This window comes from Cyprinus carpio, chromosome A12, assembly GCF_018340385.1.
Source record: "Cyprinus carpio isolate SPL01 chromosome A12, ASM1834038v1, whole genome shotgun sequence".
Taxonomy (NCBI): domain Eukaryota; kingdom Metazoa; phylum Chordata; class Actinopteri; order Cypriniformes; family Cyprinidae; genus Cyprinus; species Cyprinus carpio.
Genome location: NC_056583.1, coordinates 13867658 through 13894797, shown reverse-complemented (window position 1 = coordinate 13894797; position 27140 = coordinate 13867658). Strand labels below are relative to the sequence as shown.

The 27140-nt window shown below is 36.9% G+C and overlaps 2 protein-coding genes and 1 long non-coding RNA gene across 4 annotated transcripts; 2 read left to right on the top strand and 1 right to left on the bottom strand.

The window, feature by feature from the left end:
* Positions 1–7864, top strand: LOC109100158 (alpha-synuclein-like). 2 transcript variants are annotated; one of them, XM_019113653.2, is made up of 6 exons: positions 1–337; positions 3115–3156; positions 3249–3376; positions 3935–3952; positions 5919–5966; positions 6340–7864. In XM_019113653.2, exons 1-6 carry the CDS (start codon positions 217–219, stop codon positions 6346–6348), a joined length of 366 nt encoding a protein of 121 aa, XP_018969198.1. In that variant the 5' UTR covers positions 1–216; the 3' UTR covers positions 6349–7864. The 2 variants fall into 2 exon arrangements, with proteins under 2 accessions (XP_018969198.1, XP_042623619.1); XM_042767685.1 differs by lacking the exon at positions 3935–3952 and having other exon boundaries at positions 5–337.
* Positions 7865–9013: 1149 nt separating this feature from the next.
* On the top strand, positions 9014–10016 carry LOC109100335. Its single transcript, XR_006161354.1, has 3 exons — positions 9014–9148; positions 9366–9452; positions 9560–10016. It is a non-coding gene; the product is annotated as an uncharacterized LOC109100335 (long non-coding RNA).
* Positions 10017–10287: 271 nt separating this feature from the next.
* On the bottom strand, positions 10288–26402 carry LOC109099923 (glutamate dehydrogenase, mitochondrial-like). The gene is made up of 13 exons (XM_042767684.1): positions 25808–26402; positions 21606–21686; positions 21384–21439; positions 20693–20756; positions 19593–19687; positions 16398–16577; positions 14645–14782; positions 14399–14536; positions 14229–14309; positions 14023–14146; positions 13285–13376; positions 11676–11738; positions 10288–11325 (listed from the first exon to the last, which is right to left on the bottom strand). Exons 1-13 carry the CDS (start codon positions 26202–26204, stop codon positions 11206–11208), a joined length of 1629 nt encoding a protein of 542 aa, XP_042623618.1. The 5' UTR covers positions 26205–26402; the 3' UTR covers positions 10288–11205.
* Positions 26403–27140: the final 738 nt, after the last annotated feature.

The window sequence follows — 27140 nt, the reverse complement described above, 5'->3', positions numbered from 1 at the left end:
TTCTCTCTCTCTCTCTCTCTCTCTCTCTCTCTCTCTCATTCCACTGCTCTCCGTCCAAAGTGCCTGTGCATCCGTCTGTCCCGGAACAGAATCTCTCTGTATTCCTCTCTCCTGTCATTTGAAATTTTCAGCATATAGACAGACACCGTCGGCCCTTTCAAACCCCGCCAGGCCCAGTCCATCTGCAGATCACCATTGTCAAACTCATCGTTCAGGATGGATGTTTTAATGAAGGGATTCTCCATGGCCAAGGAAGGAGTGGTGGCCGCCGCTGAGAAAACTAAAGCTGGAGTTGAAGAGGCAGCTCTCAGGACCAAAGAAGGGGTCATGTATGTGGGTAAGTTCAGATGTTTGCTTCTTGTCTCTGTCTGTGTGTGTGTGTGTGTCCCACAAAGGGTAAAATAATAAAATAATGCAGCATTGACAGTGATAATAATAGCTGTGTTCTATAAAGGTCTCTGCAATTATTCCCAATAGATTTAATGCAGATGTGATGGATGAGTCTGCATTCCATTAGTATGCGTGTGTGTGTGCGTGTGGAGGAGAGGAGGGTCTCAATGAGGTTGTGCTCTAGTCTGCTGAGGAGCTGTGAGAGTGTAGCCCCAAGCAGCTGCGAATGTGAGATTCAAGACTGATATAAAATGCTGCAAAAATGGTGCAGGGAACGAAACCTGGGGTGTGGTGAAAGAGAGAGATATAGGATTACAGACCTGAACCGGACAAAGAAAAAGCAAGATAGTAAATGTAACAAAAATTGGTGCCATTAATAATTTATTATTAATGCATAAAAATCCATTGTGCACTACAATGCTGCAGAAATTACATTTTTACAAGACACATTTCCTGCATGCATTCATGTGCGTCTGAATAAGTTATTTTCCTGTTATGTACCTGTCCAATACAACATAATAATTCCAACTTCATCAACTAACAGTCTAGACACAATTTTGTCCTGCACGCACTATAAAATGTTGTTAATGTGCATGTGTATTTGAGAAAAAGTAAGGGGGGCGTATAGATCAGATCAGCTGAGCACTGCAGCATTTACTCCCTCCCTCTCTGCTCTCCCCATCTCCATGCATGTGTGCCGATGCAGCATGATTTTCCTGGTTGTGAGTAGACTGTGATGACTAACCCTCACCATCCCTCTATGCCACCATAGAGAGTGAGAGAGAGATGGTGAAATGAGGTGCAGTGCTCGTGTTATGTCAGGCTTGCAGCCCCATAGCGTCTGCTTATGCTCATCAGCACAGAAATGAACAGATGGCGTAGAGAGAACATGACAGAGGCAGAAAATACAAACTACAAACACAGTTCAATGCAAAACCATTAATATGTAGTATTCATTGCATTCCCGCCTGGATGGAATGCATCTCAAAATGAGCTATATACCATAGAGTGTTCCAGAAAACATTTGAAACTTTCTGTCCTTGATGTCATTTCCATCACCTATAACCTGACAGTGGTAATCTTACCTAATCCAATCAGATCAACATTCAACCAAGCATGCATTTGGGTGTGATGTAATTTTTATAAGCACTTCCCCACCAAGGTCACCTGTGCAGAGGTCACAGGCCTGCAAATCTGCTATCACTCTAGTGCATGTATTGTCGGGGGTTTCAGAGTGCTTAAATGGTATTATGTGCACCAAGGCGTGAATTCATTACTCAGGTTGATTGTTACGAAAGCAGGTTACTTATTCTCTGTTTGGGAGAGAGAAAGCTACTGCATTTGGTACTATGAATGGCCTTTGATTCAGAACTGTATGTTTTGAAGATGCAGTGTCATCATCAACGCTGTATGACGCAGTGGAGATCTCCATAACTGCTGGAGCAGATGCTTTATCTACAAGCAGCTCAAATTCATCCAGCAAACTGATATGAAAAAGTCAAAAAGTCATTTGAAAATCAAACAGTGCAGATAGACTTTGCCATGAAATAAAGAGATCTCCCTTAAGGCACATACAGAAAGAACACAGGAGAGCAGATGTGTTCAGCCATGCAGAATCTACTGAAAACTAAGCTTTTACATTTAGAAAGAGAGAAGAGAACTCTAAGGACAGAGATGGACAGACTATGTATAAGTATAAATGAAAGACAGAGTAATATGAAAGCAGGTTACATCTAAATATTACACAATCTATGCGATGAATTTTTTAAACACTTGATGACAACAAGGCTCTATTATGTGTAAGAGAATGATATTGAGGGTATATGTAAGACTGACAGACAAACACTTTGAAGCATAGTGTCACTGCGTTTTAATGAAGCATTTGGTATCTTATCTGCTTTGAAGTGTTGCTGGAAATTATGTCTGTGAATAGAGACATAAAGTTAAAGTTTAAATAATAACATTCGATTGTTATCAAGACTTAACTCCTGATATTTTAGAAAAAATGTCTAAATTACTACCAGTTTTTTTTTTATAATGTTATTTAGCAAAGACATTAAATTGTTTAAAAAGTGATAGTAAAGACTTCTTTCATAGTAAAAAATAACAACATGCCAAATATACTTACTATTTGCTCAATCCAATTATATGTAAGTGTGAACTCGTGAAACAAAATGTTTCTTGACCACAAAAAAGAAAGAAAGAAAAAAAAAGCATAAGAATGATTGTGAGACACTTTAGAGTGGATTAATAATTGCTAAAATCAGCCATCACTGGAATAAATTTCATTTTAAAATATATTAAAAAAATATATATTTTAAATTGTAATCATATTGTAATATCATAATAATAATATTTCACAATATTACTGTTTTTGTCTCAGCATCTCAAGTATGCTACATATTGTTTAAAATCTGTTGCATGTTGTTAATGTTTAATCTGTTTCAAATATTTTTAATTCTGTTTTCACTTGTCATTACATAGTAGATTGACAACTATCTACTCTATGAACTATCCAGCAATCTAAAAAAAAAATGTGTGCTGTTCTAAAAACATTGTCTATTGTTATGTCCATATCAATGTAAAAACTGCATATTTCACATGTTGACACAGAATAGCCATATCTAGGATGGCTTTGCCTCTTTTTATATGGAACTTATTTGGTGTTTTTGTACCAGTCCTCAATTTCTGAAGAACATTTCATGTTTATTTCTCATGTTTCAGGCAACAAGACAAAGGAGGGAGTGGTGTCAGGCGTAAACACAGGTGAGAAATAAATATGTGTGCATCTTGAGAGAATAGAAACTGAGAATTGAGAAGTCATTTACATTAACTCTCTGTAATATCAACCCTCACAGTTGCCCAGAGGACCACCGACCAGGCGAATATTGTTGGTGAAACAGCGGTAGGCAGCACTAATGAAGTTGGACAGAAGACAGTAGAGGGACTGGAGAATGTGGCTGCAACAACTGGCCTAGTCAACCCAGTAAGTGACTGCACGTTTATGCTCTTTTCAACCAGCACTAGATGTCACCCTTTCTCCAGAATCAAATTAAATTCACATCTTTTAAAGGGTTACTCCACCCCAAAATGAAAGTTTTGTCAGTAATCACTTACCCCCCATGTCACTCCAAACCCGTAAAAGCTTTGTTCATCTTCTGAAGACAATTTAAGAAATTTTGGATGAAAACCAGGAGGCTCGTGACTGTCCCATTAACTGCCAAGTAAATTAAACTGTCAAGGTCCAGAAAAGTATGAAAAGCATCGTTTTTTAATTAAATAAAATTAATTAAAATTAAATAAAAGCATTTTTATTTAATCTTTCTTGTGTATTGCATTGTAAAACACCTTTAAATTACTTAAGACTAGCCTAAGGGATCTATGTCTAATCTGGCATAACCACAAACTCGACATCTATTTGTCTTTAAAACACAGTTTTGTTTAATAATACTGCACTATGCAATATGTACTGTATAAATACTAGTATTTTGTGTCTAACATATTCTGTTTTGTTTTTCCCTGTTTGCAATTGTGCTGTTAACAGGATGAGGCTTTATATGAGGTGCTTATTAAACTGGGTTTGGAATGGTTGATTTGGTTTGTAGACAGAAGTGCCAGTAGCCTGTGAATGTGGCATATATATACTCGATGCTGCATTTGAGTCTGAGCTTTAATATTAGCTGACTGTATCACACCACACTGATGGGGCAAATGTGCGCAACCATCCATATAACAGCAGAGTTCAGTTACCTTCATTCAGTCCCCTCTGGAGTCATTCTCTTCATTGTGCATAATGAGAAAGAATGGCTGCATTGATTACCTCACTGATTACCTGAATTCCCATCAGTTCCCATCAAGTTAATGAGCTAATATTATCAGTGTTCACAAATTTTCATTTATTTTAAATATTTCTATTTAGCTTTCTTTCTTTTTTTCATTTTAGTTTTAGTAATTACTACAACTTATTTTATTTCAGTTAATTTTGAGTTTTTTAGGTTTGAGATTTTCATCTAATATTTGTATTTTGTTTTATTTCAGCTTCATTTTAATTAAATATTATTAAGTGTAATAGTTTTAGTTTTAGTAACAACACTGGCCAGATGTACTGAATGAACTGCAGTGATCTTTAATCACTTGACAGCAATTTTAAATTGATACACTAATACCATAATCAAGAGACTGTTCCTGTGGCTCAGTGGTAGAGCATTGCGTTAGTAGCACAAAAGGTCATGGGTTCAATTCCCAGGAAACACACATACTGGTACAAAATGTATAGGCTGAATGCACTGTAAGTTGCTTTGGATAAAAGCGTCTGCTGAATGCATAAATGTAAAGAGAGGCAAATCTTCACTTGACACATGTTACTTGAAGGACAAACAGCTTTGCATTTATGCATTTAGCAGATGCTTTTATCCAAAGCGACTTACAGTGTATTCAGCCTATGCATTTTTTACCAGTATGTAAAGCAAATGACAGATCGGTCCTCATTCCAAATGCATCAACTAACAACCTGGGAACTCTATTGTGATGATAACTCATCTTCTACCAGAACATATATTCTGGCAGGACAGTACAGATACAATAAAATAGCATGATTCAGACTTATGCTAAACAGTTACACTTTCACATCCTCAGACAGCTTACTAATGGAAGTGTCCTATTGCATTCTGCATTTCTAACTGCTCGTGGATGCATGCTTTTGTTTTCCCTGTGCAATATTCTTGCTACTTGCTGATGCTCCTCTTGAAAATACTGTTGAATGATGGTCTTTAAAAAGAAAAAAATTAAATAATATGAATTTTTTGAATGTTTGGACATTGTGCATATATAGGAAAGGTGGCTCATCTAGGACCAAAGTTAGGCCTTCAGAGCGTTACTTAAAGTAAGATGTTTGTCTTCAGAATCTCTCATGAAATTGTAAGCACTTATTACTTGAAACAACTTTCCTTTTTGGCATGTTACAGATTGCAACATTTTATTGAATAGCCTGTTTAACTTTTAAATACATTAGATTATGAAAGTAAAATTAGTTGCAAATAGCATTTTATGTTGATTCTGAGAGCTGTAAGGAAAGATTTTGTGGGGTAGGTAAAGAAGAAAGAAGAAAGAAGAAAGAGAATAGACTAAGACTATTGTGAGGCAGAAAGTGCTTGGAGGAGTGTCTGGACCTGACAGTGACTCAGCAGAAGAGCTCAGCACAGCTGTACTGCAGAGACAGAAGAAGATGTGCCTCCCAGCTGCATTCACCTTCTACATGGCCATCGTTTACATCCCTCCATCCCTCCTTCCATCTCTGCAGAGACAGCAGTCATAACACACTGCAGTGAACAGACATTGCCCCTCTGCACAGAGTCTGAGAGGCCTGTGCTGCATCCCTGCATGGATTTTATTTAGTATGGCTGTTTAACATGACAAAAGCTGTGGTTGCACTCCATATGACGATTCACTGCTGAATATATGAATGCCAGATGGATCTAAAAGCAGAAAACAGCTATATCTTGGATTTTAATGGTGTCTGTATTTCACAGGGTGACTTCTCTCATGGGGGTGGCATGGAAGGAGGAGACGGTGGAGAGGTGAGACCAGAGAAAAAGTACTTTCTAGGAAAACCCTTCACTTTGGTCTTCCATTACTTATTTTATATATATATATATATATATATATATATATATATATATATATATATATATATATATATATATATATATATATATATATATATATATATATATTTGTTTGCATGCAGATTTACATTTTTTGTTTATTTGACCTGCAATCCTGAAAGTTAAGGTTAAACTTACTTTCACTGACTATTTCCTGAAAAAATAATGACTTTATTGCAAACTCTCTTCATGGAAAATGTCCAAAGCATTTGCATCTGTGTAGATAAGAATACCAGAATTACACCATATATGAAATGACTTAATCTGTGTACTTTCTGTTCATCAGGGTTATTAGTCCAGAGGCCTGAAGCTGAAACAGTCCCCTCTCTTCCCTCTGACTCTCCACCTCTGAGTTTCTGCTCCAAAGCCTCAACCCTTCCAGACTCCAGATGTTACTGATATTTTTTGTGACTGTATGGAAAACCAAGTTGAAAAAGACTTTCCCTGAGCCCTGTAGTCGTTAGATGTGTGAAGCTTCCCCTCCTCTCCACCTGTGGTGTCATTATGCTGTTCTTTAGTGTTATTGTCATTCCTCTACCCATCCACACCTCATCTAAAACACACACACAAACACTCATACATGGACAGGAACCGTGAAGCCAAGAGGCTGATATCAGAGGTTGAAGTGGTCTTTTAGGAGCATGGCTGAGAAAAAAAAAAAGAAAAAGAAAAGAATAAAGAAACCTGCATGACCAGTAATGTAAGAAAAGCAATACATCTCATTTCATCAGGGCATGTAGCAATGTGTGTCTGGATTTTTGTGAGATCATAGCCATGTTTCAATTTATTTAGTCTTGAAAATGCTGCAATGTACACAATATGTTGTGTGTACATTAAGAGATACATTACATTCCTTTAGTTCAGTATGTGTGCAGAATAGAGTTACTGTGTGCTTGACCAATAGACATACCGTGTGATTTGTTAGAGTACGAACAAATATGTTTATTCACAAAATGTGAACGCATACTGTATACATAGATACTGTAAAACAAAAAACGAATATCCCTATTGATGTAGCTGTGCTAGACTTGCATTTCTTCATTAGCTTGTACACATGAGATTTGGGACTGAATGAGGTTTGCATTGAAAAAGGGTGTTGAATCCTTCGGCTGCTAGGACAAGGAATCTTTCAGTGTTATAGAAAGAGATCAAATCTTCAAACACATCCTGTTTTGTCCTGATTTTGTTGCAATGCATGTTAAGTCGTGTGCGATCATGAATTTGTGATGCTGCAATGTAAAAGCAATACTACAGAACCACTGCAAAGTTTGTCATTGGTGTTCTGTAGCACTGTGCTGTGCTCTAGGCACTGTTTTACCAAGGGAATGCTAAGAAGTGTAGATCTTTACCAATAAGATGATGGTCTTCATTTTAATTTAGCCTTGCCGTCATGGCGACCCAAACCCAGCCCTTGTCCTGTCAATCAATGGTGTGTTCAGATCCACCCCAGGCTTGTATCTGCTTTAGGTAACTAGGACAAAGCTATTAAACATAACAGTTTGTTCTTTTTTTTTGAAGCCACAAAAAAACTGAAGACTGCATGTTGCCTTATCAGCACTCCTATATTCACTTACACACACCCTCATACTCACACATATATACAGTACACATACACACACACACACACAAAGCTGAACAAAACACGGAAACACAATCTTCTCTAGCTTTTTGCTTTGAGCCTTACTCTCTTTGTTCTCTCTGGAACACACACAGACAAACAAATGTCCTAGATACCTTTTATGTTGGCGTCAAAGCAGGCAAGCTGATTTTATAAACTATATAAGTGGAATAAAGAGTTTTGTTGAAATCTATGCCGCTGAGTCAAATTTGATTTTGTGAGCAGGATTAGAGAAGTGTCCTTTATAAATGTATGCACTACAAAATACACTGGAAAAAAGTGCAGAAACAGTTTTCACAATAAAAAAATAAAGTATTTTCTATTCTATTTTATTTTATTTTTAAATCTAGTTAAAAAAAAAAGTCCAAATAAGCTTCCTTTAATAAACTTCCAATAAACTTTAGAGGATAAAGGGTAATGAACTGCAAGGTATATTTTTATGATGTAGCACTACAGAATCAAGATCTGCACAGGTATTCAACAAACAAACATCAAGCCAAAACACATTCACACAGCCCACAAGCATTTACCCTCTATAGGGATACATCAGCACACACCCAGTATGCTGAGAAAACAACTGAGTCTAGTTAGTGAGAAATTTGCGTTGGGAGAGAAAAATGAGGCGAGAAGCAAATCTGTTTGCCCATGCTTTGTTATGTATCTTTTGACCAAATATTGATTAAAGGAATAGTTCACACAAAACTGAAAATTAGCTGTACTCACCCTCAGGCCATCTAAGATGTAGATTATTTTTTTTTTTTTTTCTTCATCAGAACAGCTTTGGAGAAATTTAGTAATTACATTACATAATTTTCTCACCAATGGATCCTCTGCAGTGAATGGGTGCCGTCAGAATGAGAGTCAAAACAGCTGATAAAAACATCATAATTTATCAAAGTTACAACGGCTGATGATTTCCATGTGAACGAGGATGACATTGAATTTTATGCACAGCCCTACTTGTTTGAACCAGAATACTAACTTAAATTGTTTGCTAGATTTTCAGTGTGGTGTTCATGTCACAATGGAGGTTTCTGTTCCTTTGCACCTGGAGTTCAAACAAACCCACCAACCATAAACACATTCTTTAGCATCAAAATGCATAAGACAAAAAAACATTAGGAACATGGTCACATATTATTTCAGATACAAAAACCGAACCAGTGTAAAAATTCTTGACACAGCTTGACTCATTTTGCAAAAAATTCTCAGGTTGCTTCCTTAATGAGTCACGCAACCCTGTATTTACCAAAACAATAATTTACCAACAGTGAAAGCTTGTATTTCCAGTATAGTATTGTGTGTGATGCCACACCCTGTATACAGTACAAAAAAAAAAAAAAATGTTAAACACAGCAGCCTATAAGTACACGCATCTCTGATGCACACTCAGTTCCTGCCTGACATCAGACACGAAACATGGACTTCATCAAGGGTACAGCGGATGGGAAAGTGGACAAGTTAATCGATCAGGCTGGTAAGTTCAAGACATATTTTATAACATTTATTTAATGCATCTATGCACTGTTGAAAGTAACAGCATGGCATTTGAAAATTAAAAACCTGAAATTGATGCCTGAAAACTAATGTAACAAATTAAATTAATTACAAGGAGTGCTAGTAATTTCTGTAACTTATAGCTTACTTTTCCTAAAACGTACAGGCATGACCATTAACTTTTATAAATGTTACAGCTGATGTTGCCAAAGAGAAAGTTGGAGCAATAATCGGAGGAGACAAGAAAAAGGCAGGAGGTGCAAAAGGCCAGAAAGAGGGTGGAGGTAACATTTTAGTTTCCTTTGATAGGAGACCTTGGAAAGAAACTAATTTCTCCCATTATCATATTCATCCAGTTTGAAACTCTCTGATTAATACATTCTGTCTGCAGACAAAGGCCCCGCTGATCAGGCTGTGGACATTGGGAAGGGCCTGTTCAAGTGAGCCTGCATACTTTGAACATGAACTTTCTCACTCATCACTGGACTCTAACTGGACCCCACAATCCTGCATTGTTTAAACTTTGTATGGCAGCACTGAATGTTTCTCCGGAAGCTGTATGTTTTATGTCATCTTGAAACAGGCAATGCCTATATTTCTGTTAAATATGCTGTAGTTAAAGTTAATTATAATTATTAATTACACAAAGCCAATAAAACTGATGCTTAACGTGATGCAAATAAAGAACTGTGTCTCAGAGGGAGATTGAGTTAGTATACATGGTGAGTTTTTTTTTTATGCTTGAAATGCTTTCTGTAATATTGTTAAACATGATGCCATGTTTTAAGATAAGACAAACCAGCTAATACCACAAAACATCACAGAACTAATAAAATCCATTACTAATACTTACTGGTGTTTGTGTTGTTGTTGTCCCATCAAAATGATGTCACTTCCTTGTGGATTGCCTTCAGGAACTGATTTTGGCTAGTTAAATGGACATTTAAAAAAATAATAATAATGATAAACGCGCTTGAACGTGCTATGTAGTCCTTATTAATTAACAACATGACAGAAACAGGAAAATTATCTACATAATAGGGATAATTTATTTGCTACATGAGTGTGCTACAGTACATGCAGTATTTTGGTGACACTGAGAAAAAATACAACAGAAAATAAATTATAATAATTTGTTTTATTCTCAACAAAAAATGCAATATAAATTTCCAAAACATACTGTAGTTCCAGATATGGGTGAATACAAGCTTGGCAAGCAACTTCCAGCTTGCATGTAAGCGCAAGTGCTCCCGGTCCTCTAGGTTTAACAACTAGCAGATCTCTAAATGTTATGGGGTGTGAATTGCATCAGATACAAAAAAATCTGTACCTAAATATACTGCACATTGTCAGCTAGACCTTCATTACATCTCTAGGTCAAAACATTAAGATGAGACAAATCATGCTGGGTTTCCCTTTGTGTGATGCACTACATGAACAATACTGACAAAATAATTCCTCTGAGTATAAAACTCCTGCTCACAGGTGTAAGGCATCTTTAACGCTCTTCATTACTGTAGCAATAACCATGTTTAAATGGTTTGCAAGAATGAACAATAAGAATAAAGTAAATGAAACCTATCAGGACAAAAACGGACCAAGTTGAAGTAAAATTTTGAGGCGAGAGGAAGCCAGGGCCAACATGACAAATTAACAGACATTTAAAACAGTGCTCATCAGCTGCACTTGAAGAGGACCACATTAGTTTGCCACGGATCAATACAAAAATCAGGGACAAAATAAACAAGTTACAACTAGACACACTTGAAAAACCTGATTATTGGTGGCAGTTTGTTTTGAGACCACATCACATACAGAAAAGAAGTGAAAACTGCAGCCTCAGAACAAAATAAACCGCTTTAGAGTTCTCAAACTCATGAGGACGGAGCTTCTGGGATATGAGAGCATGAGGGTGTTACAATAGAGGAAATAGGGTTAGGTTGATGTAAACTCTGATATGTTAAAAAGGTTGTAGAGGGGGATCGAGAGGTTGATAGACATTTTTATCTTTTTTTTGCAAAGGGAAATTTGGGTCATTTATGTAAAGGTCAGTCCAGCCTCACTGTACACCTTGAAGACCTTCTCGATGGCGTTGACGTAAGCTGCCGTCCTTAAATCCAGGCCAAGGTTGTACTTGTTTGCTGTGCGCATAATTTGCTGCAAAGGGAAAATATTACTACATGAATACAGGTTTGACTACATTGAAGCTCATTTAAAAAAAAGGAAAAACAGATAGAGCATCTATAGATAACAACAACATATGTGCAATGGGCGAGGTGGTTTTCTTCACATGATAATTATACCACACTAGACTAAAATCTGCCTGAAGCGAGGGCTGAATGTTTTGGAAATTATCTTTCAAATGTTTTATGACAATATAACGCTGTTATAAAGCAGCTGAGGAGTCAAGGGCGGTTCCTGCTCTATCTGGTGTTGTTTTACAGACAGTACGACTGAATACTCTATGCGTGTCAGCTTCGGTATTCAGTGACATTAAAAGAACTTACTCTGGCCGACCTCTCCATGGTGTAGGCAAGACCAGAGTGCACAATATCCTTCTCTGAGGCACCCTGTATGACAAATACATCAAAATCTAGTCAATAATCAATGGTTATACCAAATTTTTTTTAGAAAAATACACTTAAAAAATTTACCATTAACAAAATAAATAAAATACATTAAATAAATAGACATATACATACATAACAAAAAAAAAAAAAAAAAAAAAAAAAAAAAAGAGTCTGAAAAAAAAAAAAAAAAATCAGATTGAAAACCAAAATGTATTTATAGATGTGGGGATTGTTTTGCTCCTCAGACTATGATTCACTAAATTTAATTTAACAAAACTTAAATAAAATAAATAATAATAAATAAATTAAAATAAAACACAAAACATTAATAGAATATAGGAATAAATAAAACAAAAGAATATACTTTTGTTTTATTTATTCCTTTATTCTATTAATGTTTTGTGTATATAGGTGTATATATATATATATTAGGGCTTGCATAGACTAGTCGATCAACCACTAGTCGGCGCTGTCGGAAACAATCGACTACTCGAGCATGCATTAACCATAATGCATGCACAGAGTTTGCAAATACAACATGAATTTTAGGATTACAATATTGCGTGTAGTTACGTTCTAATATCACCTATAATAATGCATCATAAATGTTACATTATTTGTTTATATTTAAAACACAATGATTTAAACCTGAGGCTACGATATGAAACAAATGAATGGAACAAGCACAGCGCGCTCACCAATCAAACAGCCGCGTTGCGTGTCTCAGTCTCTCCAAAACCAAACCAGTTCTCTCCAAGAGTAGGCTAATAATCAACATGGATACAGATACATTTTCTACTTGGCCTACATGTTTGCATCTTTATCTTTTGCTGGTTTGCGTGGCCCATGCACATTAGTTTAGTGAAGTTCACAAAAAGGCTCGCTTAAAGAGTTCTGCATAATGAAAATGTGCGCATTGAATTAATTCAGTCAAGTTCAAATGATCACTAAACGTTTGTCAAGACATCTCTCTGCTTGCATGATAAATATATTTTTAGAAATTAATAATTATTTTAGTTTAACATGGCACAGGCCTACTTGTTCAGTGATAACTATGAAAAAAAAAGATAATCATTACGTTCTTATGAAGTAACTACGACTTTCCACCTGGTTTTATCTGAATGCAGATACGAATAATTTTGTGATTGTTACAGAAACAAATACAGATACAAATACTGGCTGTTACATGAACATTTAAATATATAATGTCATAATTATAAAGTTTTGACAATTTACATATGTAATTGTTGCATTAGGCAATGAATTAATAAGCATTTATTTATAATTTCATGTCTTTTCATTTACAGTAGCATGAACCACAAGTAGTCGAGTAACTCGAGTATTTTTTAAATAAGAAATCAACTAGCAGAAATCAGCAGTGGTGCAACCCCTAAATATATATATATATATATATATATATATATATATGTGTGTGTGTGTATCTCTCTCTCTATATATCTCTCTCTCTCTCTCTCTATATACACACATATATCTGTGTGTGTGTGTACACACAAGGCAAAGAAGGTAAAACATTGTGGACACTTACAGCTACACGAGCCTGGAAATCAGAAGTGGGGACAATGGGGATGGGGCCACCTTGCTTTCCAAACTTCCTTTCAAGACTCTCTTGCACAGACACTGGACAAAAGAAAAGATAAAAATTAATTATTCAAATTCCCTCTGTTTCAGCAAAGGTTGTAAGAGTGATGTTTGGAAAAAATGCACATTCTGTTTCTGAGCACAACTTAAAGGAATAGTTCACCCAAAAATGAGAATTCCATAGTATTTTTTGTCCTACTATGGAAGTCAATGGCAGCCACCAACTGTTTGATTACCAACAATCTTCAAAATATCTTCTTTTATGTTCAACATAAGAAAGCAACTCATACAGGTTTGTAACAACATGAGGGTGAGTAAATGATGACAGAATTTTCATGTTTAGGTGAACTACCCCTAAGCCATGTGACCCAGTACATATAGCAAACAATAGCAGGGGTGGTTCAAACTCTCCTGTAGGAAACATTGTCACACCCTGCTGATAACACAGCTCTGCATCAGGCCTGCCTGCATGCTAAGAATAAGTCCCAAAAGCGAGGGAGTGATGCAAGGAAAGGGAATTAAGTAAAATTAGAACATGGAGGGTGCTACAGAGAACATGCCTGTTGGCAGACAATAGCTTTGAATAATTTAATTATGTAAGTCCACTGATTTCATGGTGGTACTCTTTGAGTGACCGAGGCTGATAGGATGCTGCAGAGTGGTTGGAGGAAGTTTAAACGCATACTCAGCAGGTGGTAGTTGGAGTCCCTCTCATACTTGAAGGTCAGACGACCGTAGCTGACGTGGTTCAGGTTCTTCAGCCACTCAAAGTAGGAGACTGTGACACCTCCAGCGTTCAGGTACATGTCCTGCACATCAAGATATAAATCATTATTCCTGTTTCTATTTTCCTGAAGCATGCCAGAGTTTGAAAGAATGTTGTTCTCTTACTGGAATGACCATGATGTTCCTCTCTATGAAGATCTTGTCAGCATCTGGTGTAGTGGGACCATTAGCACCTTCAGCAATAATCTGAAGCCATAAAAAAATAATACGTTCAGCATTGGTAAAGAACATTTAAGCATAGCAAGCACATCTGGCCGATGCTGTTGGTGTCAGACCTTAGCTTTGATATTGTGAGCGTTCTTCCTGGTCAGTTGTTTCTCTCCAGCTGCAGGGATGAGGATATCACACTCAGCTTCCAGAATGTTTCCCTCATATGGCTGAGAGTTGGGGAAGCCCACGATAGTACCATGTTGCTAAAGAGAAAGCAGAAACATATTCAAAAAAACAGTTTAAGCACAGAAAAAAGGGCAAATTCTTACTAGAGATTCAGAAAAGCTATTGTAAATGGACCCTTAACTGACCAGTTTGTAGTCCTCCAGCTCTTTGGGGTCCATGCCGTGGGGGTTCCAGATGCTGCCATCGATTTCTGCAATTCCCACACACTTGGCACCATAACGGTGGAGGTAACGCATGGAATGCAGACCCACATTACCGAAACCCTGCATGACAAGATAGGAAACTAGGATAAATTGTGGTAAAACATATGGAAATGGCGCCCCCGTGTGGTTTTGATTTAGCATAGACTAGCTATCAATGGTTCTCAACCAGGCCTCAAACTTCCAAGAGGGCCCTTAAGATGACTAAAAAGTATTTAAATTAATATATTATTATTAATTTGTTAAACAATAAAACTCTAATCGAAATCAAAAAGCTAAAAAACATCAAACGTATTATGTAAACTAAGCAATTCTTATATAATATTACAATAATAAAAAAAATTAAAAATTATAACTGTTGCTTTTAATTGAAGAACATACAGTTCTTGAAGCTTCATAAGTCACAAAAATAATCGTGATTAATTAATTTGATATCAGTTCTCCTAGTTTCACAAAAGAGGTTTGATAACAAGCAGCTTTGTCATAATAACAAGAGAAATACTGGAAATAGCTTATACTGGGAAGCCTATTCACCTCATCAAAGGTATTTCTGGCAAGATGTCATGTGCATGTAAGAAGGGGAAATGCATAGGGCTGCTCATATCACAAAAGGACAAACGGGGATACCACTCCTCTCCTGAGGCTTTGTTTGATACTAATGACTATGCTATCTCTTCTCTGTGTGGCTCTAAATCCACAACATGTGACAACAACATCTCTTGTCTCTTCACTACACATGGCACTAAATCTTTAGAAAGAGAATGTGATTCGTGAGGCAGTAATCCCAGCGCAACAGTTGATGAGAATCCCTTCCCTCTATAGTCTGGGCTGCACTGATTGAATTGAGTTTCGACCACACTGTGATTAAGACTGGAATTCATTAGAACCCAAAGACAAAACGACTAAATCTTAATCCTAGAGAATAAACCTGCAGGTTCATGGGAAAGTCAACAGATTTCACAGCTGTAAAGAAAAGCCGTTGTCTGCGGTATTTGCAGTGGGATTCTTACAGCACGTGATTTCAAGGAACTGAGATGTACTAGATGCTGACATATGGTTAACTCTTCCTTTTTTGTGTCAGCAAAAGAATATTTAGTCAGCATATTATACTGTCACTTGGTTATTTTGGCCCAAAACGAAAGGGGGCGGGATTATAGACATGTCATTAAAGTTGCACCGCTCCTCAGCTATCAATGAGAGGAACGTCTGTACTTCCTCATAAGACCACAAAACAGCCATTATTTTGTTTTTTGTTTTTTAAAAAAAGGTGTGTTTGTTTGAAACGGTTGCGTTCATTCAAAAAAAGTTGCATTCAATCCTCGCTGGCTGTGCTGATTTAAATCTAGCGGGTCTAGTGTCTTACGACACAATTCAAATTAAGCAGTTAATCTCCAGTCTCTCCGGCAAATCAATGATCAGCAGGGTTTACACATCGCATTTTGGTAAAGGTACGGCTCGCTTGGAACCTCAGCTGAAGTGGTAATGAAAAAAAGTACCAGGTACTGGAAACCCCCCCAAAAGCGATCCGTACCGTGCTGTACCGTGCAGTGGAAAAGCACCATTACTTCACTCTACCAGTGAAGTTTTATTGCATAGAAAAACTAAGGACCAATCATTCAAATATAGTAAAGAAAACTAGTTAAAGCAAAGTTAAAAACCTTCAAATTGTCTTTTATACCTGAATAATAAAGGTTTTGTCAGCAAATCCAGGGTTCAGGCCCAGTTTGCTCATGTAGGAGGCTTCATTGATGAAATTCTCAATGCCATGAAAGACTCCACGACCAGTGGCTGAGATTCTGCCATGAATACCACCCTGGCTAATGGGTTTACCCGTCACACAGGCATGGGCATTGATATCCTACAGAAAGAAAGAGAGAGACACACAAACAAAACAGAAAAATGGGCCAATCAGGGTATTATACTTTCTATCGCAGTAACACACAAATTTCAAAAACACAACAGAGTTATTATAGTTACTACTGTAAAACTAAAACTATATATATATATATATATATATATATATATATATATATATATATATATATATATATATATATATATAAAAAAAACATTTGTCACTTGAAATTAAAAAAAAAAAACACTTATTTTCAGCTAGTAACCATGGCAACATTTCATTTAGACTTTTATATATATATATATATATATATATATATATATATATATATATATATATATATATATATATATATATATATATATATATATATATATATATATATATATAGACAACAAAATTACTAAAACTACAACTATAATGAAAATAAAAACAGAATATATGGAAATGAAAACAAAAAATTCATAAAAACTATAATATGATACTAAAAAGACACTGGAACATTAGTAGTATTTACAAAATATTATACTGATTCAGTTTCTAATTTTACTATACAATACTAACTTTTCGGTAACATTTAATTACAATTTTTAATGTAATTACCTGTTATGAATGTGTATCTTTAAGTCCACGTTAATGTGGAACCATTAATGAAACTGAATGTCATGGATAACTTTCAGTTCCAGTATTTTTTAATGAAACCTGTTCTGAATAAAAACCAGTGCTTGGTTCTCAGCTCAACACTTCAGCCAACACTGGTAATCTGTTTCTCATCCAAAAACACAAGCACCAGTCAGGGCTGTTCAGAGGGTAGGAGGAGGACAACATGTGATACACTAACAACCAGAGTTCTTGGATTGGTGTGAAGGGGTCTTGTGCTGTTGTTACGGTACGTGAGAGGAGTCACTCTCTAAGCGCAGCTTACAAGCTTCCCCAAGGGCAGCTACTGTAGCCCTATTTATGTCACTGAATGAGGAAACGGCATCGAGACAGGAGACCTGTGCTCTCCTCACAGATGACGCACAACAGTGGCCAGAGCAGAGGTTACTGCAAGAGATGGACAACATCTCAATAACATACTGTATGTATTACAGCAGCCTAATTAACCTCCGAACAAGCATACAGTCATTTTAAAAAAAACGTATGCTATCAAATCACATAATATGCATCATAATAATCTGCTGGGCAAAAAAGAGAAATCAAAGTATGTCATTACTGCTGGACATTTCAATCAAGATGATCTGCATGTCTGGTAAGTCTAAGCTTATGCAATGTTTCCCTCGACTGCCGCTGTGTACATGCAAATCTCCTGAGACTGCAGTATTAGTGAAGACTGATTGTTGCCCTTTATAAACTCAACCGCATGATCAACCACTGATATCATCAATCATTTACTGTTCCCTTGTAGAACAGTGACAGAGTTTCCCTTGTGTCTCAAACACACCAGCTTTGGGACAAGCAACATTTTTAATTTGTCAGTGACAGTTGATACTGGATTTTTCATGCTCATTTCCCCTATGCTTACATTTAGATCAATGTTGATACAGTTAACTAAAACTATTATCAACATGTTTTGTTAAAATTGAAATGAAATAAAATATAAGATGAACAAATAAAAATTCTGTTTCAAGTTTTAAGTATTAAAATTACTGAAATTATAAAGGGAATAAATATAAAATAAAGCTAAAGAGAAAACAAAATATATATATATATAAAAAATAAATACTTCAATGGTAAAAAAAAATCCTTTAGATAAGTACATCTTTAAACATGCTTAACATTGCAAATACAGTCTTCAGTAAATCTCAAAATGAATATGCATTTTTCATACTGTACATTAATGACTAAATTCATTTGTACTGGTAGCATTAAGAAAACTTAGTTTTTAGTGTTTTATTTTACATTTATTCAGACAAAAAATGTAGCATCTTACATGTTATCAGCCATATTGTGAAATAATTATTAATCATAATTTTAATAACAGATTTTATCAAGCTATAGATACATATGCACATTTAGCATGCCAGAACTAAATGAGAGTTAAGGTCAGCTTTATAAGGGTCTCAAATATTTGTCTGTGCTTGTAGCACATCTCTTAAGGCTACAGAAAAGGTAATGTTATATAAAATGCTGCATTCTGAGGTCAGGTTGTTTCCAGGGTGACAGTGTGCTTGGATGTGACTGGACTCTTGCCTTCTCCCCATTCTGACTTTACTAATTCTGAAAGGATCCTTTGGACAATAGAGTTTTGCAAAGCTGGATATTGTTTGACACAGTCATTACCCTCCCATGTAAAAGTAGAAAAAAGAACAAAACATGACCATTCTTTTGTTGCCATGGTGATAGTGCTAGTACTGTATTAGATGATTTAACTATGGTAAGAGCCCTCTAGTAGAAACAACCCTGACCACAAGCACCACAGCAAACACACTAAAAGAAAATCTGTATGATTTGGCCATTTTTGTCATTTCAGGCAGCCTCTTTCAGTTTTAGGAATCCTCATACTCCAGTGACCCAGCTTTGTTCTCTCTCTGTGCTAGCTGAAGCTGTCATCCAAAATCACATCACAAAAAGGAAAAACACTCTAAAATATGTACATACTCAATATAATAAGAAAGCAAACTGGTTGCTATCGTCATTGCAAATAAAGCTATAACTTATCCATTTAATAGGTCACAAAGGTAAACATTACACTGTCTGTTGTATAGATAGCATAACACTATCAGAGATGGACAAACAAAGGGTGTAAGTTTGCTGATAAAGATGATAATGAAAGTTTTACTTCTTACAGAAGCCTCTAATCACTGTGAACTTTTGTCTTTGTAACACTTATTGCTCAGATATCCTTAATGGTATATGCTTTTCAACCTTTCAGTTTGGTTAAGAGGCTAGGCATATTAATCTACAAGTGATAAAAAGGAAAAACCTCAATGGGAGTTTTATTGGCATAGTTAATAATTTAATTATGTATGTAGTAATTAATAATTTAAGTGTTATAAGAGATGGACAGTTGCTTACGGTGTGGGCAATAGTGTTAGCATAGGTGTCAGCGATCCAGGACATTTCCCTCTCACCAGTGCTCATATCAGGGGCGGGTACGTCAATGCCAGGTCCTGAATGCAAAAGAACAGGGGAGGGAGAGAAGAATGAGATATTTTTACAACTTGTCAGCATTAATTGTGTCATGAAAGCAGACGGTGGTCATGTGTCCAGGCACAGGGATCACTCAGGTTTCGCATCAGTTATTATGAACTATGCTAATTGTACTTATGAAGGCTTGATTGCACATCTCAGGGAAAAGTATTTTAAGAGGCAATGCAACAAATGATCTGAGTAGGCAGCTTGTGTTGTTTTTAATGGAGAGCTGGAGTTTCAGTGCCCACTCTGACGCTGTGAGAGTGCACTGCCCTTCCCCCCATACCAGTACCAGCTGCTTTGGTGAGGAAAACAGGAAGGCATCCAGATAAACAGCCATGCAGACAGCCTTGACCCTGAATACATTTCCAAAAACAGCTCCAAAGGGGGCAGGGAAGCACACAGCGAGACTTATTTTTTACAGCACAAAGGTGCTGAAGCTCTTCCGGGTTAAAAGAGCAAGGAACCAAAGCCTATAATTCCCTGAGGATTTCCTGATGTCTCCAGAATGGTTGCAATGCAGTGATATTATATATCTTGTTTTTAAAAGAAGTCTCTTATGCTCACCAAGGCTGCATTTATCTGATCAAAAATGCAGTAGAGATACATGAAACACATAGTTTTAATATGCTGATTTGGGGCATATTTATTTTGATCAATGTTGAAAACAGCTCCTTAATATTTTTGTGGAAACAGTGATATCAGGATTCTTTGATGAATATAAAGTAAAAAAAAAATAAAATAAAAAAAAACATTTATTTGATATAGACTTTTTTATAATACATGTAATGTAATATATAATGACATAATTGTCACTTTTGATCAATTTAATTTGTCCCTGTTGGGAAAAAAAATCCTACTAACCCAAACTTTAGGACTGAACTATATGTTGTTTGTATTTTCCAGAATTCCTTAATGTAGGGGTCATGTGTGGTATTCAAAGCAGTGGAGTCAAAAAGCATAACTGAATTTAATAAACTCACCAATGAATCCCTTTTTGGCCAGCTCAATGGTGAATCTTCTTGTGATTTTCTCCAACTCATTATCCTGAACAGCACAAAAAAATTAAATCAAAATGTAAATAAAAACATTCTCAAATTATATTTTAGCCTCTGATAAATTATGACAATCTCTACAAATATTAAACAGAACAACAGGGAAGATTTACTGCTACACATTGAAACTTTATACTGTGGACTCTTTATTCAGGACTTCATCCACCCTGTTGAAAAGAAAAAACAACATATGCTGGTTAGGAATGTTTTAAAGCATGCCAGCTGGTTTGAGCTGATTTAAGCTGGTCTTTTGTTGGTCATGAGCTGTTTAAGCAGGTCCTGAGCTGGTTATAAGCTGGTTATGAGCTGGTCCTGAGCAGGAGTTAGTTGCTTAGGACCAGCTCAGGACCAGCTTAAACCAGGTTATAACAAACTCAGGACCTGCTTAAACCAGCTAAAACAAGCTGCTGTGCTTCAAAACATACCTATCTAGCATATGCGTTTATTTTTTTTTCAACAGGGCAATCAGGGAGCAAGGACCATTTTAAAGAGAAAGGAGGACTGATGGCATGAAATGCATTTCCACTTCATTGAGCCCATGAAAAAGGCAAACAAAGCCCAGAGACATGATAAAGAGTTATTTCAGGAGTCTGTCCATACATGCGTGTTTGGTACTTACAGAGTAATTCCTGGGGTTGATTTTGACTCCAGCTTTAGCTCCACCAAATGGCACATCTAGAAGAAGATAAAGTATGTGTAATATTTGAGGATGAAGGATTTTCTGAAATCTAATATAACTCAATGATTTGAGTGTAAGAGGGATCTAACGCACAATCCAGCAATACTGTATATCAAGTGCAGAATTCACCCCAATTCTACTGGGGTGGGGGGCAAAGCTTACCCACAACAGCACATTTGTACGTCATCAGGGAGGCCAAAGCTTTAACCTCATCCACGGATACATCCATGCTGTATCGGATACCTGAAAAGGAAAAGCAAAAGGGCCCATGAAACTGGGTTTAATCCCAGCCATTACAAGGAGTCAACTGGTTACCAAAACCTCAGCAGATCTTTTCTCTACCCACTAATAAGGATCAGACTCTGTACAACACCAAGAACACACACAATGGGCTTAAACAAACAGACTATACAAACCAGATTTTTTTCTTTAGCTGTGTCCTCATTCTGAATTGAATGAGGATAAACAGGACAGAATACGAAAACTGCACTGCATAATTAAAGACTAGTTCGATTTGTAACATTGCACTTTAGTAACAAACCAAGACCACTTTGAGAATTTTTTTTTTTTTTTTTTGCGCCAATTCATGTTCAGAGGACACGGGTCACCTTTTCCAGCTATGCAGCTAGAATTGCAACTCAACTTGTGTGCTCTGGTCATGCTCCATTAGCACAGGTGCTACCAACACTCCGTTCTAGAGGAGCTGGTGCCAAATGTTGGTTTCCTAAAGCAAGCCACAGAATGGATGTGACCTCAAAGGGCACAGAGACTGTGTTTCTAATAAAGCATACTGTATGCTACACAAACCTTGAGCACGAAATGATTTTTTAAGAAAAACCATGTGTGCCATTATATAACAGTGAATAAATATCTTTGCGAAAATAGTTGCACTGCAACTACAGGTATATATGTCATTTTCATGTCATTTTTAATTAGCATTTATCTGTGTAATCAAAAGGACACATTTAATAATGTACATCACACACTGTTGGACCAACGAATTTCCATTTTACATACATTATGTAAAATAAAATAAAATAAAATAAAATAAAGTTACCCCACACTAGTGGACCAATGAATTTTTATTTATTCTTGATTTGTGGGTAAGGATTGCATGAATATTCAGTGTAAAATTTTTGACTTAAAAGGCTTTATAATATAAAATAATATAATTGTATTATTTTCCACAAGTTAAATAAAAAAAAAAAATCAAAAGGAAAGTAGGCTATATGTTCTGTCTGATCTTGAGAGAGGAGAGGGAAAGGTAATAGGGGAGTCCTGTGTATTTTGACTTTAAAGGCTTTATAATATAATATAATGTAATGTAATATAATATAATCCTGTGTATTTGTGAGTATGCGCGTGTGTTGGGCCGGAGGCTGCAATGACTCAGCTCCTCTGCCTGGCTGCATCATCAGTCCTGAAAATTAGACTGGGAATAATCGGTGATATTTAATGACTGCATTAGTTCACAGTGTTTCTGAAAATGTAAGTCCAAATCCATGAGTGAAATTATGTGCTCTAATGTTTGATCATATTTAATATTCATAATACAAGCAAGGAAGCTGCCAACATACAGGCCAATATGCAACTAAACCATTGAACATGATGTCATTTTATTGCTGAAAAACAATTAAGAAAATCTGCCCCTCTAGGTGTCATTTTGTCTGTGTTTAAAAGCTCACCAGCTGAACAGATGTGCTTTTTCCGCTATAGCTAAAATGGTCTTCATTTATACACACCGAGAGGAGGGGAAAACGATGCGAGAGAGATGGCGGGGGCTCTTGAGTGGAGGAATGACTCAGCATAGATCACCTACTGTATCCAAAGGATGAAGAAGAAAAAAAACCACGCACAGAGGAAACCTTTCCAGCATCTCCACCTAGCAAGCCAAATGTGCTTGATCATAACCAGGATGTGCACTTCCTGCACACATTTTTTCCATTAGTATCGCAAATAAAGGATATGCAGCCAAACATTTCTGCTGATCCAGGGATTCAGACATTCACGTGCACGACTTTGGCTAACAGATGATGAAATGCACTGAGCCATTAGCTGACAGTGTGTGATGACTGAATTGCTCTTGTACTTTGTAATGTGTACCTAATCTTGTCTATTACACATAGATAATGTCAATCACAGCACTTTTGTCAGTGGTAGTCTTTGAGCCATGGAGAACTTCTGTCTGCCGTCACATAAATGATTAAAGGGGCTGCGATTAATATCGGCCGTTTTGCTAACTACTGACAAATTTGAACTGCATGCCACCTAAACACACAAAATGATTCTTTCACAAAATTTGCTAACCTGCATTGGTTTGTGATGAGAAAATAATTTGTTAAAATAAAAGGCTGTTGTGCTGAGATGCTTATCAGCACTGGTCTTATCAGAATCACATTGATGGTGTTCATTAAAGTTGTGCTGAAACGGAAATAGCAACAGATATTTTCTTTTCCGCATTGTGGGATACATTCGAGTGTAACACATTATGAAAAAAGATAAAATGTAGGGTAAAGATGGTTAATTGGATTTTGAAATGTAGGCATTGGATTTAAATATGGAGGCAGGCGGTCATGACCTTGAAGGGGTGGTAAGTTAAACATGTGCAAGCATGAATTGTTCACAATAACAAGCATTTAAATAGGGGGAATGCTTATCTAAACCTTAGTACTCTCTCATAATTTCATATTGCTGCATGGCTAGAGTCACATTAATATCCTTTAAAGGGATAGTCAACCCAAAAATAAAAAAAATTCTGTCATTTATCTTTTTTATGTTCCACAGAAGCATGAAAGTCACACAGGTTTGGAACTACACGAGGGTGAGTAAATTTTTGGATGGGCTATACCTTCAGTTTATATGCTAAGGTGGAACACTGACATAATAACAAAGACACACTGATGAGTCTCCATATGCCATGTGTAAATGTGAGCAGTGGTCCTGTCCCACAGATGATGAGCCCATGATGAGGACCTGAGCCCCACCCCCATATCCACCAACTCTCTCTCACGATACGTCACCCCGCAAATCACACACAATGCAGTGCCATGATGACATCCCCCTCCCACTCTGTGCAGCCTCAATCTCTTGATGACCACTGCTTCTTAACATCTGCTGCAAGAATGAATGTGATTCTGTGGGCCTCACATTGATTTACAACAAGAGGATGTGCCTCAACCCTTTCATTGGAGTATATGCATGTCGCTGAAACAGAAAAAGTAATGTATGGATATTTTCCCCATTCTCATCACATCTCTTCCTTATCAGCTAGCACCCAGGGAAATATTTATTAACCTTACAAGAATAGACCTTCTGAACCGAACAGAATGATGTGAATGATCCTTTGTGTATTGGAAACACACAGTTGACTTGATACAACTTGTTGTTCTTGTTTGGCATAAGGGTACAATTAGTTGCAAGTCAGTATAAACAGTTGAAACTGGATGTTCACATTAATGACTAAAAATGTCAAGCAGGAAACATATTCTGAGGTCAAAAACCAGAGTTATCCAAAAACAAAAGTAACAAGCTAAGGCACACAAAGATGCCTGATAGTGTACAATTTTCCCCATTTCATTTTTTTTTAATTGAAAGTTTAATAAAAATATTGATACAATACAAACAAAAACAAAGGCTTTCATTCAGTTTTCCATCAGTAATAAAATCTCAGCTTAATCTGACATCTTTAATTGAATAAATAAAGACAATAATATTAATATTGTATGGTAAAATGTAACATTTGGTGTAATTGTAATTAATAATATATTGTAAAAGTTTATTAAGAAAAAACAAAAACAAGAGTGGTGGTGCCCTGAATATCAGTCTGTGATTCAGTTATAAAGGTCTTCTGTAAAACTCTTGTAAAGTTGCAGAATAATTTATTTCATTAAAAAAAAAAAAAAAAAAAAAAAAAAAAACGAATTATGCATTGTTTGCTGTTTAGGATTCTGCTCTATATTGAAGCAGTTCATTTGACAAAATAATTGACCTACATTAAAGACTAATTGTTATTTTCATCTAAAGCCAAGTTAAAAACTAAAGTTGTAACTGCAGAAGATTTAAAGCAAAAGTATCAGGGTTCTTTCCCCAGGTAATACATACACCTGTGCAGGTCCAAGGGGTGTCAAAATGATTAATTATTGACAATGCAGGACTGGTCAAATATATCCAAATACCACATTTAAAGCCGTGCAAACATTAATAAATAAATAAAAATAATGAATAAAAGACAACGCATATAGGTTTGCAAGTCATTATGGCAACAACTGTCAGCATGAATGTGATCCTCTTGTTGAGCAAAACACACGTAAACTGATCTGTGATGCCTCATTACTGCACGATATAAAAACAATATTATCTCTCACCTCCTTTGCAGGGAGTTCTGTGCTGACTGTGTTGTGCCCGGTAACCCTCGATAACCTCCCATTCTCCGTTGTCCCTCTTGATGGGGAAGGACACGCTCAGGACGTGGTTGCAGGGCTTGATGATCTTGAGGATCCCCCGCACACGGTGTCTCTTCTGCTCCGGCGTCTCCCGGGTCTTCAGGTCCTCCACCAGCTTGTTTTCGACAATAGCAGCGCCACGATCGAAGAAGCCCTCCACCATCCTGAAGAAGTTCGGGTCATCTTCCTTGTCAGCGGCATCGCTGTAGTGACGCACCCTCAGCAAAGATGAGGAAGCCGGCAGAGCGGACTCGACGCATCCCGAGGCCAGAGCGTTACCCGCTCCGCGAGTCAGCAGCTCCCCAAAACACCGGTACATGGCGGCGATAAGGAGCTTTGATAGTTACAGTACAATGAAGAAAGAAGAAATGAAAGGGCGATGGTTTATCAGCGAGGTGGAAAAGGAAAACGAAAAGGGGGGTAAATGAACGAGACGACGTAAGCTCCCGAGTCTGCCTCGCTCAGTGTCAGAGTGACAGCGCTCATGTCGTCTCGCGCTTTAAAAGGCAGCGGCGCGTTTGCAGGAGTCGCGCGAGCAGACGGAGAGTTCTCTGCGTGTCAGGAGGGCGGAGGAAACGCAAGCGCTGCTTTTGAATCTCTTATTCTTTCAGCTATATTTTAAAGGGGTCATATGATGCTTTTTTAAACATCATTATTTTGTGTATTCGGTGTAACAGAATATGTTGACATGTTTTAATGTTCAGAAAACACATTATTTTTAAACTGGGGCGTTGCATAGGCAGTCCTGATGGGCCCCCGTGAAAATGTCCAGGTAAAATAAAATATATTCCAGACTTTTCAAGGGCCCTCTCTTCCTTTGGGGCCCTGGTAATCAGTACTGGTTTTACCCCCAATCCGACGCCCCTGTTTTTAAATACTGTACACATTATTGTAGGTCCTCTATGCCCCGCCTCTCTCAAACGCGTCGTTTCCTATAAAGTCCCTCCTTCCGACAAGCGCAATCTGCTCTGATTGGCCAAATGACCCAGTGCATTGTGATTGGCCGTGCACCGCAAGCGCTCGTCGGAAATGTAACGCCCCTTTCCATAATCGCGAGCTTCATATTTCAAAATAAATGTAAAGACAATTAAAAATGTCCTTAGTTTTACCATCAGTTCAAGCCCGAAAGGGAAACAGAGTCGCGTGACAGACACAGTGATGAAGCTCAAATGTGTTTGCAGTACGGACGGTTAAGACTGCTGACTCCACTGTGTGACCGTCTCTCTCTCTCCAAAGAGAAAGGAAAAATTTTAAT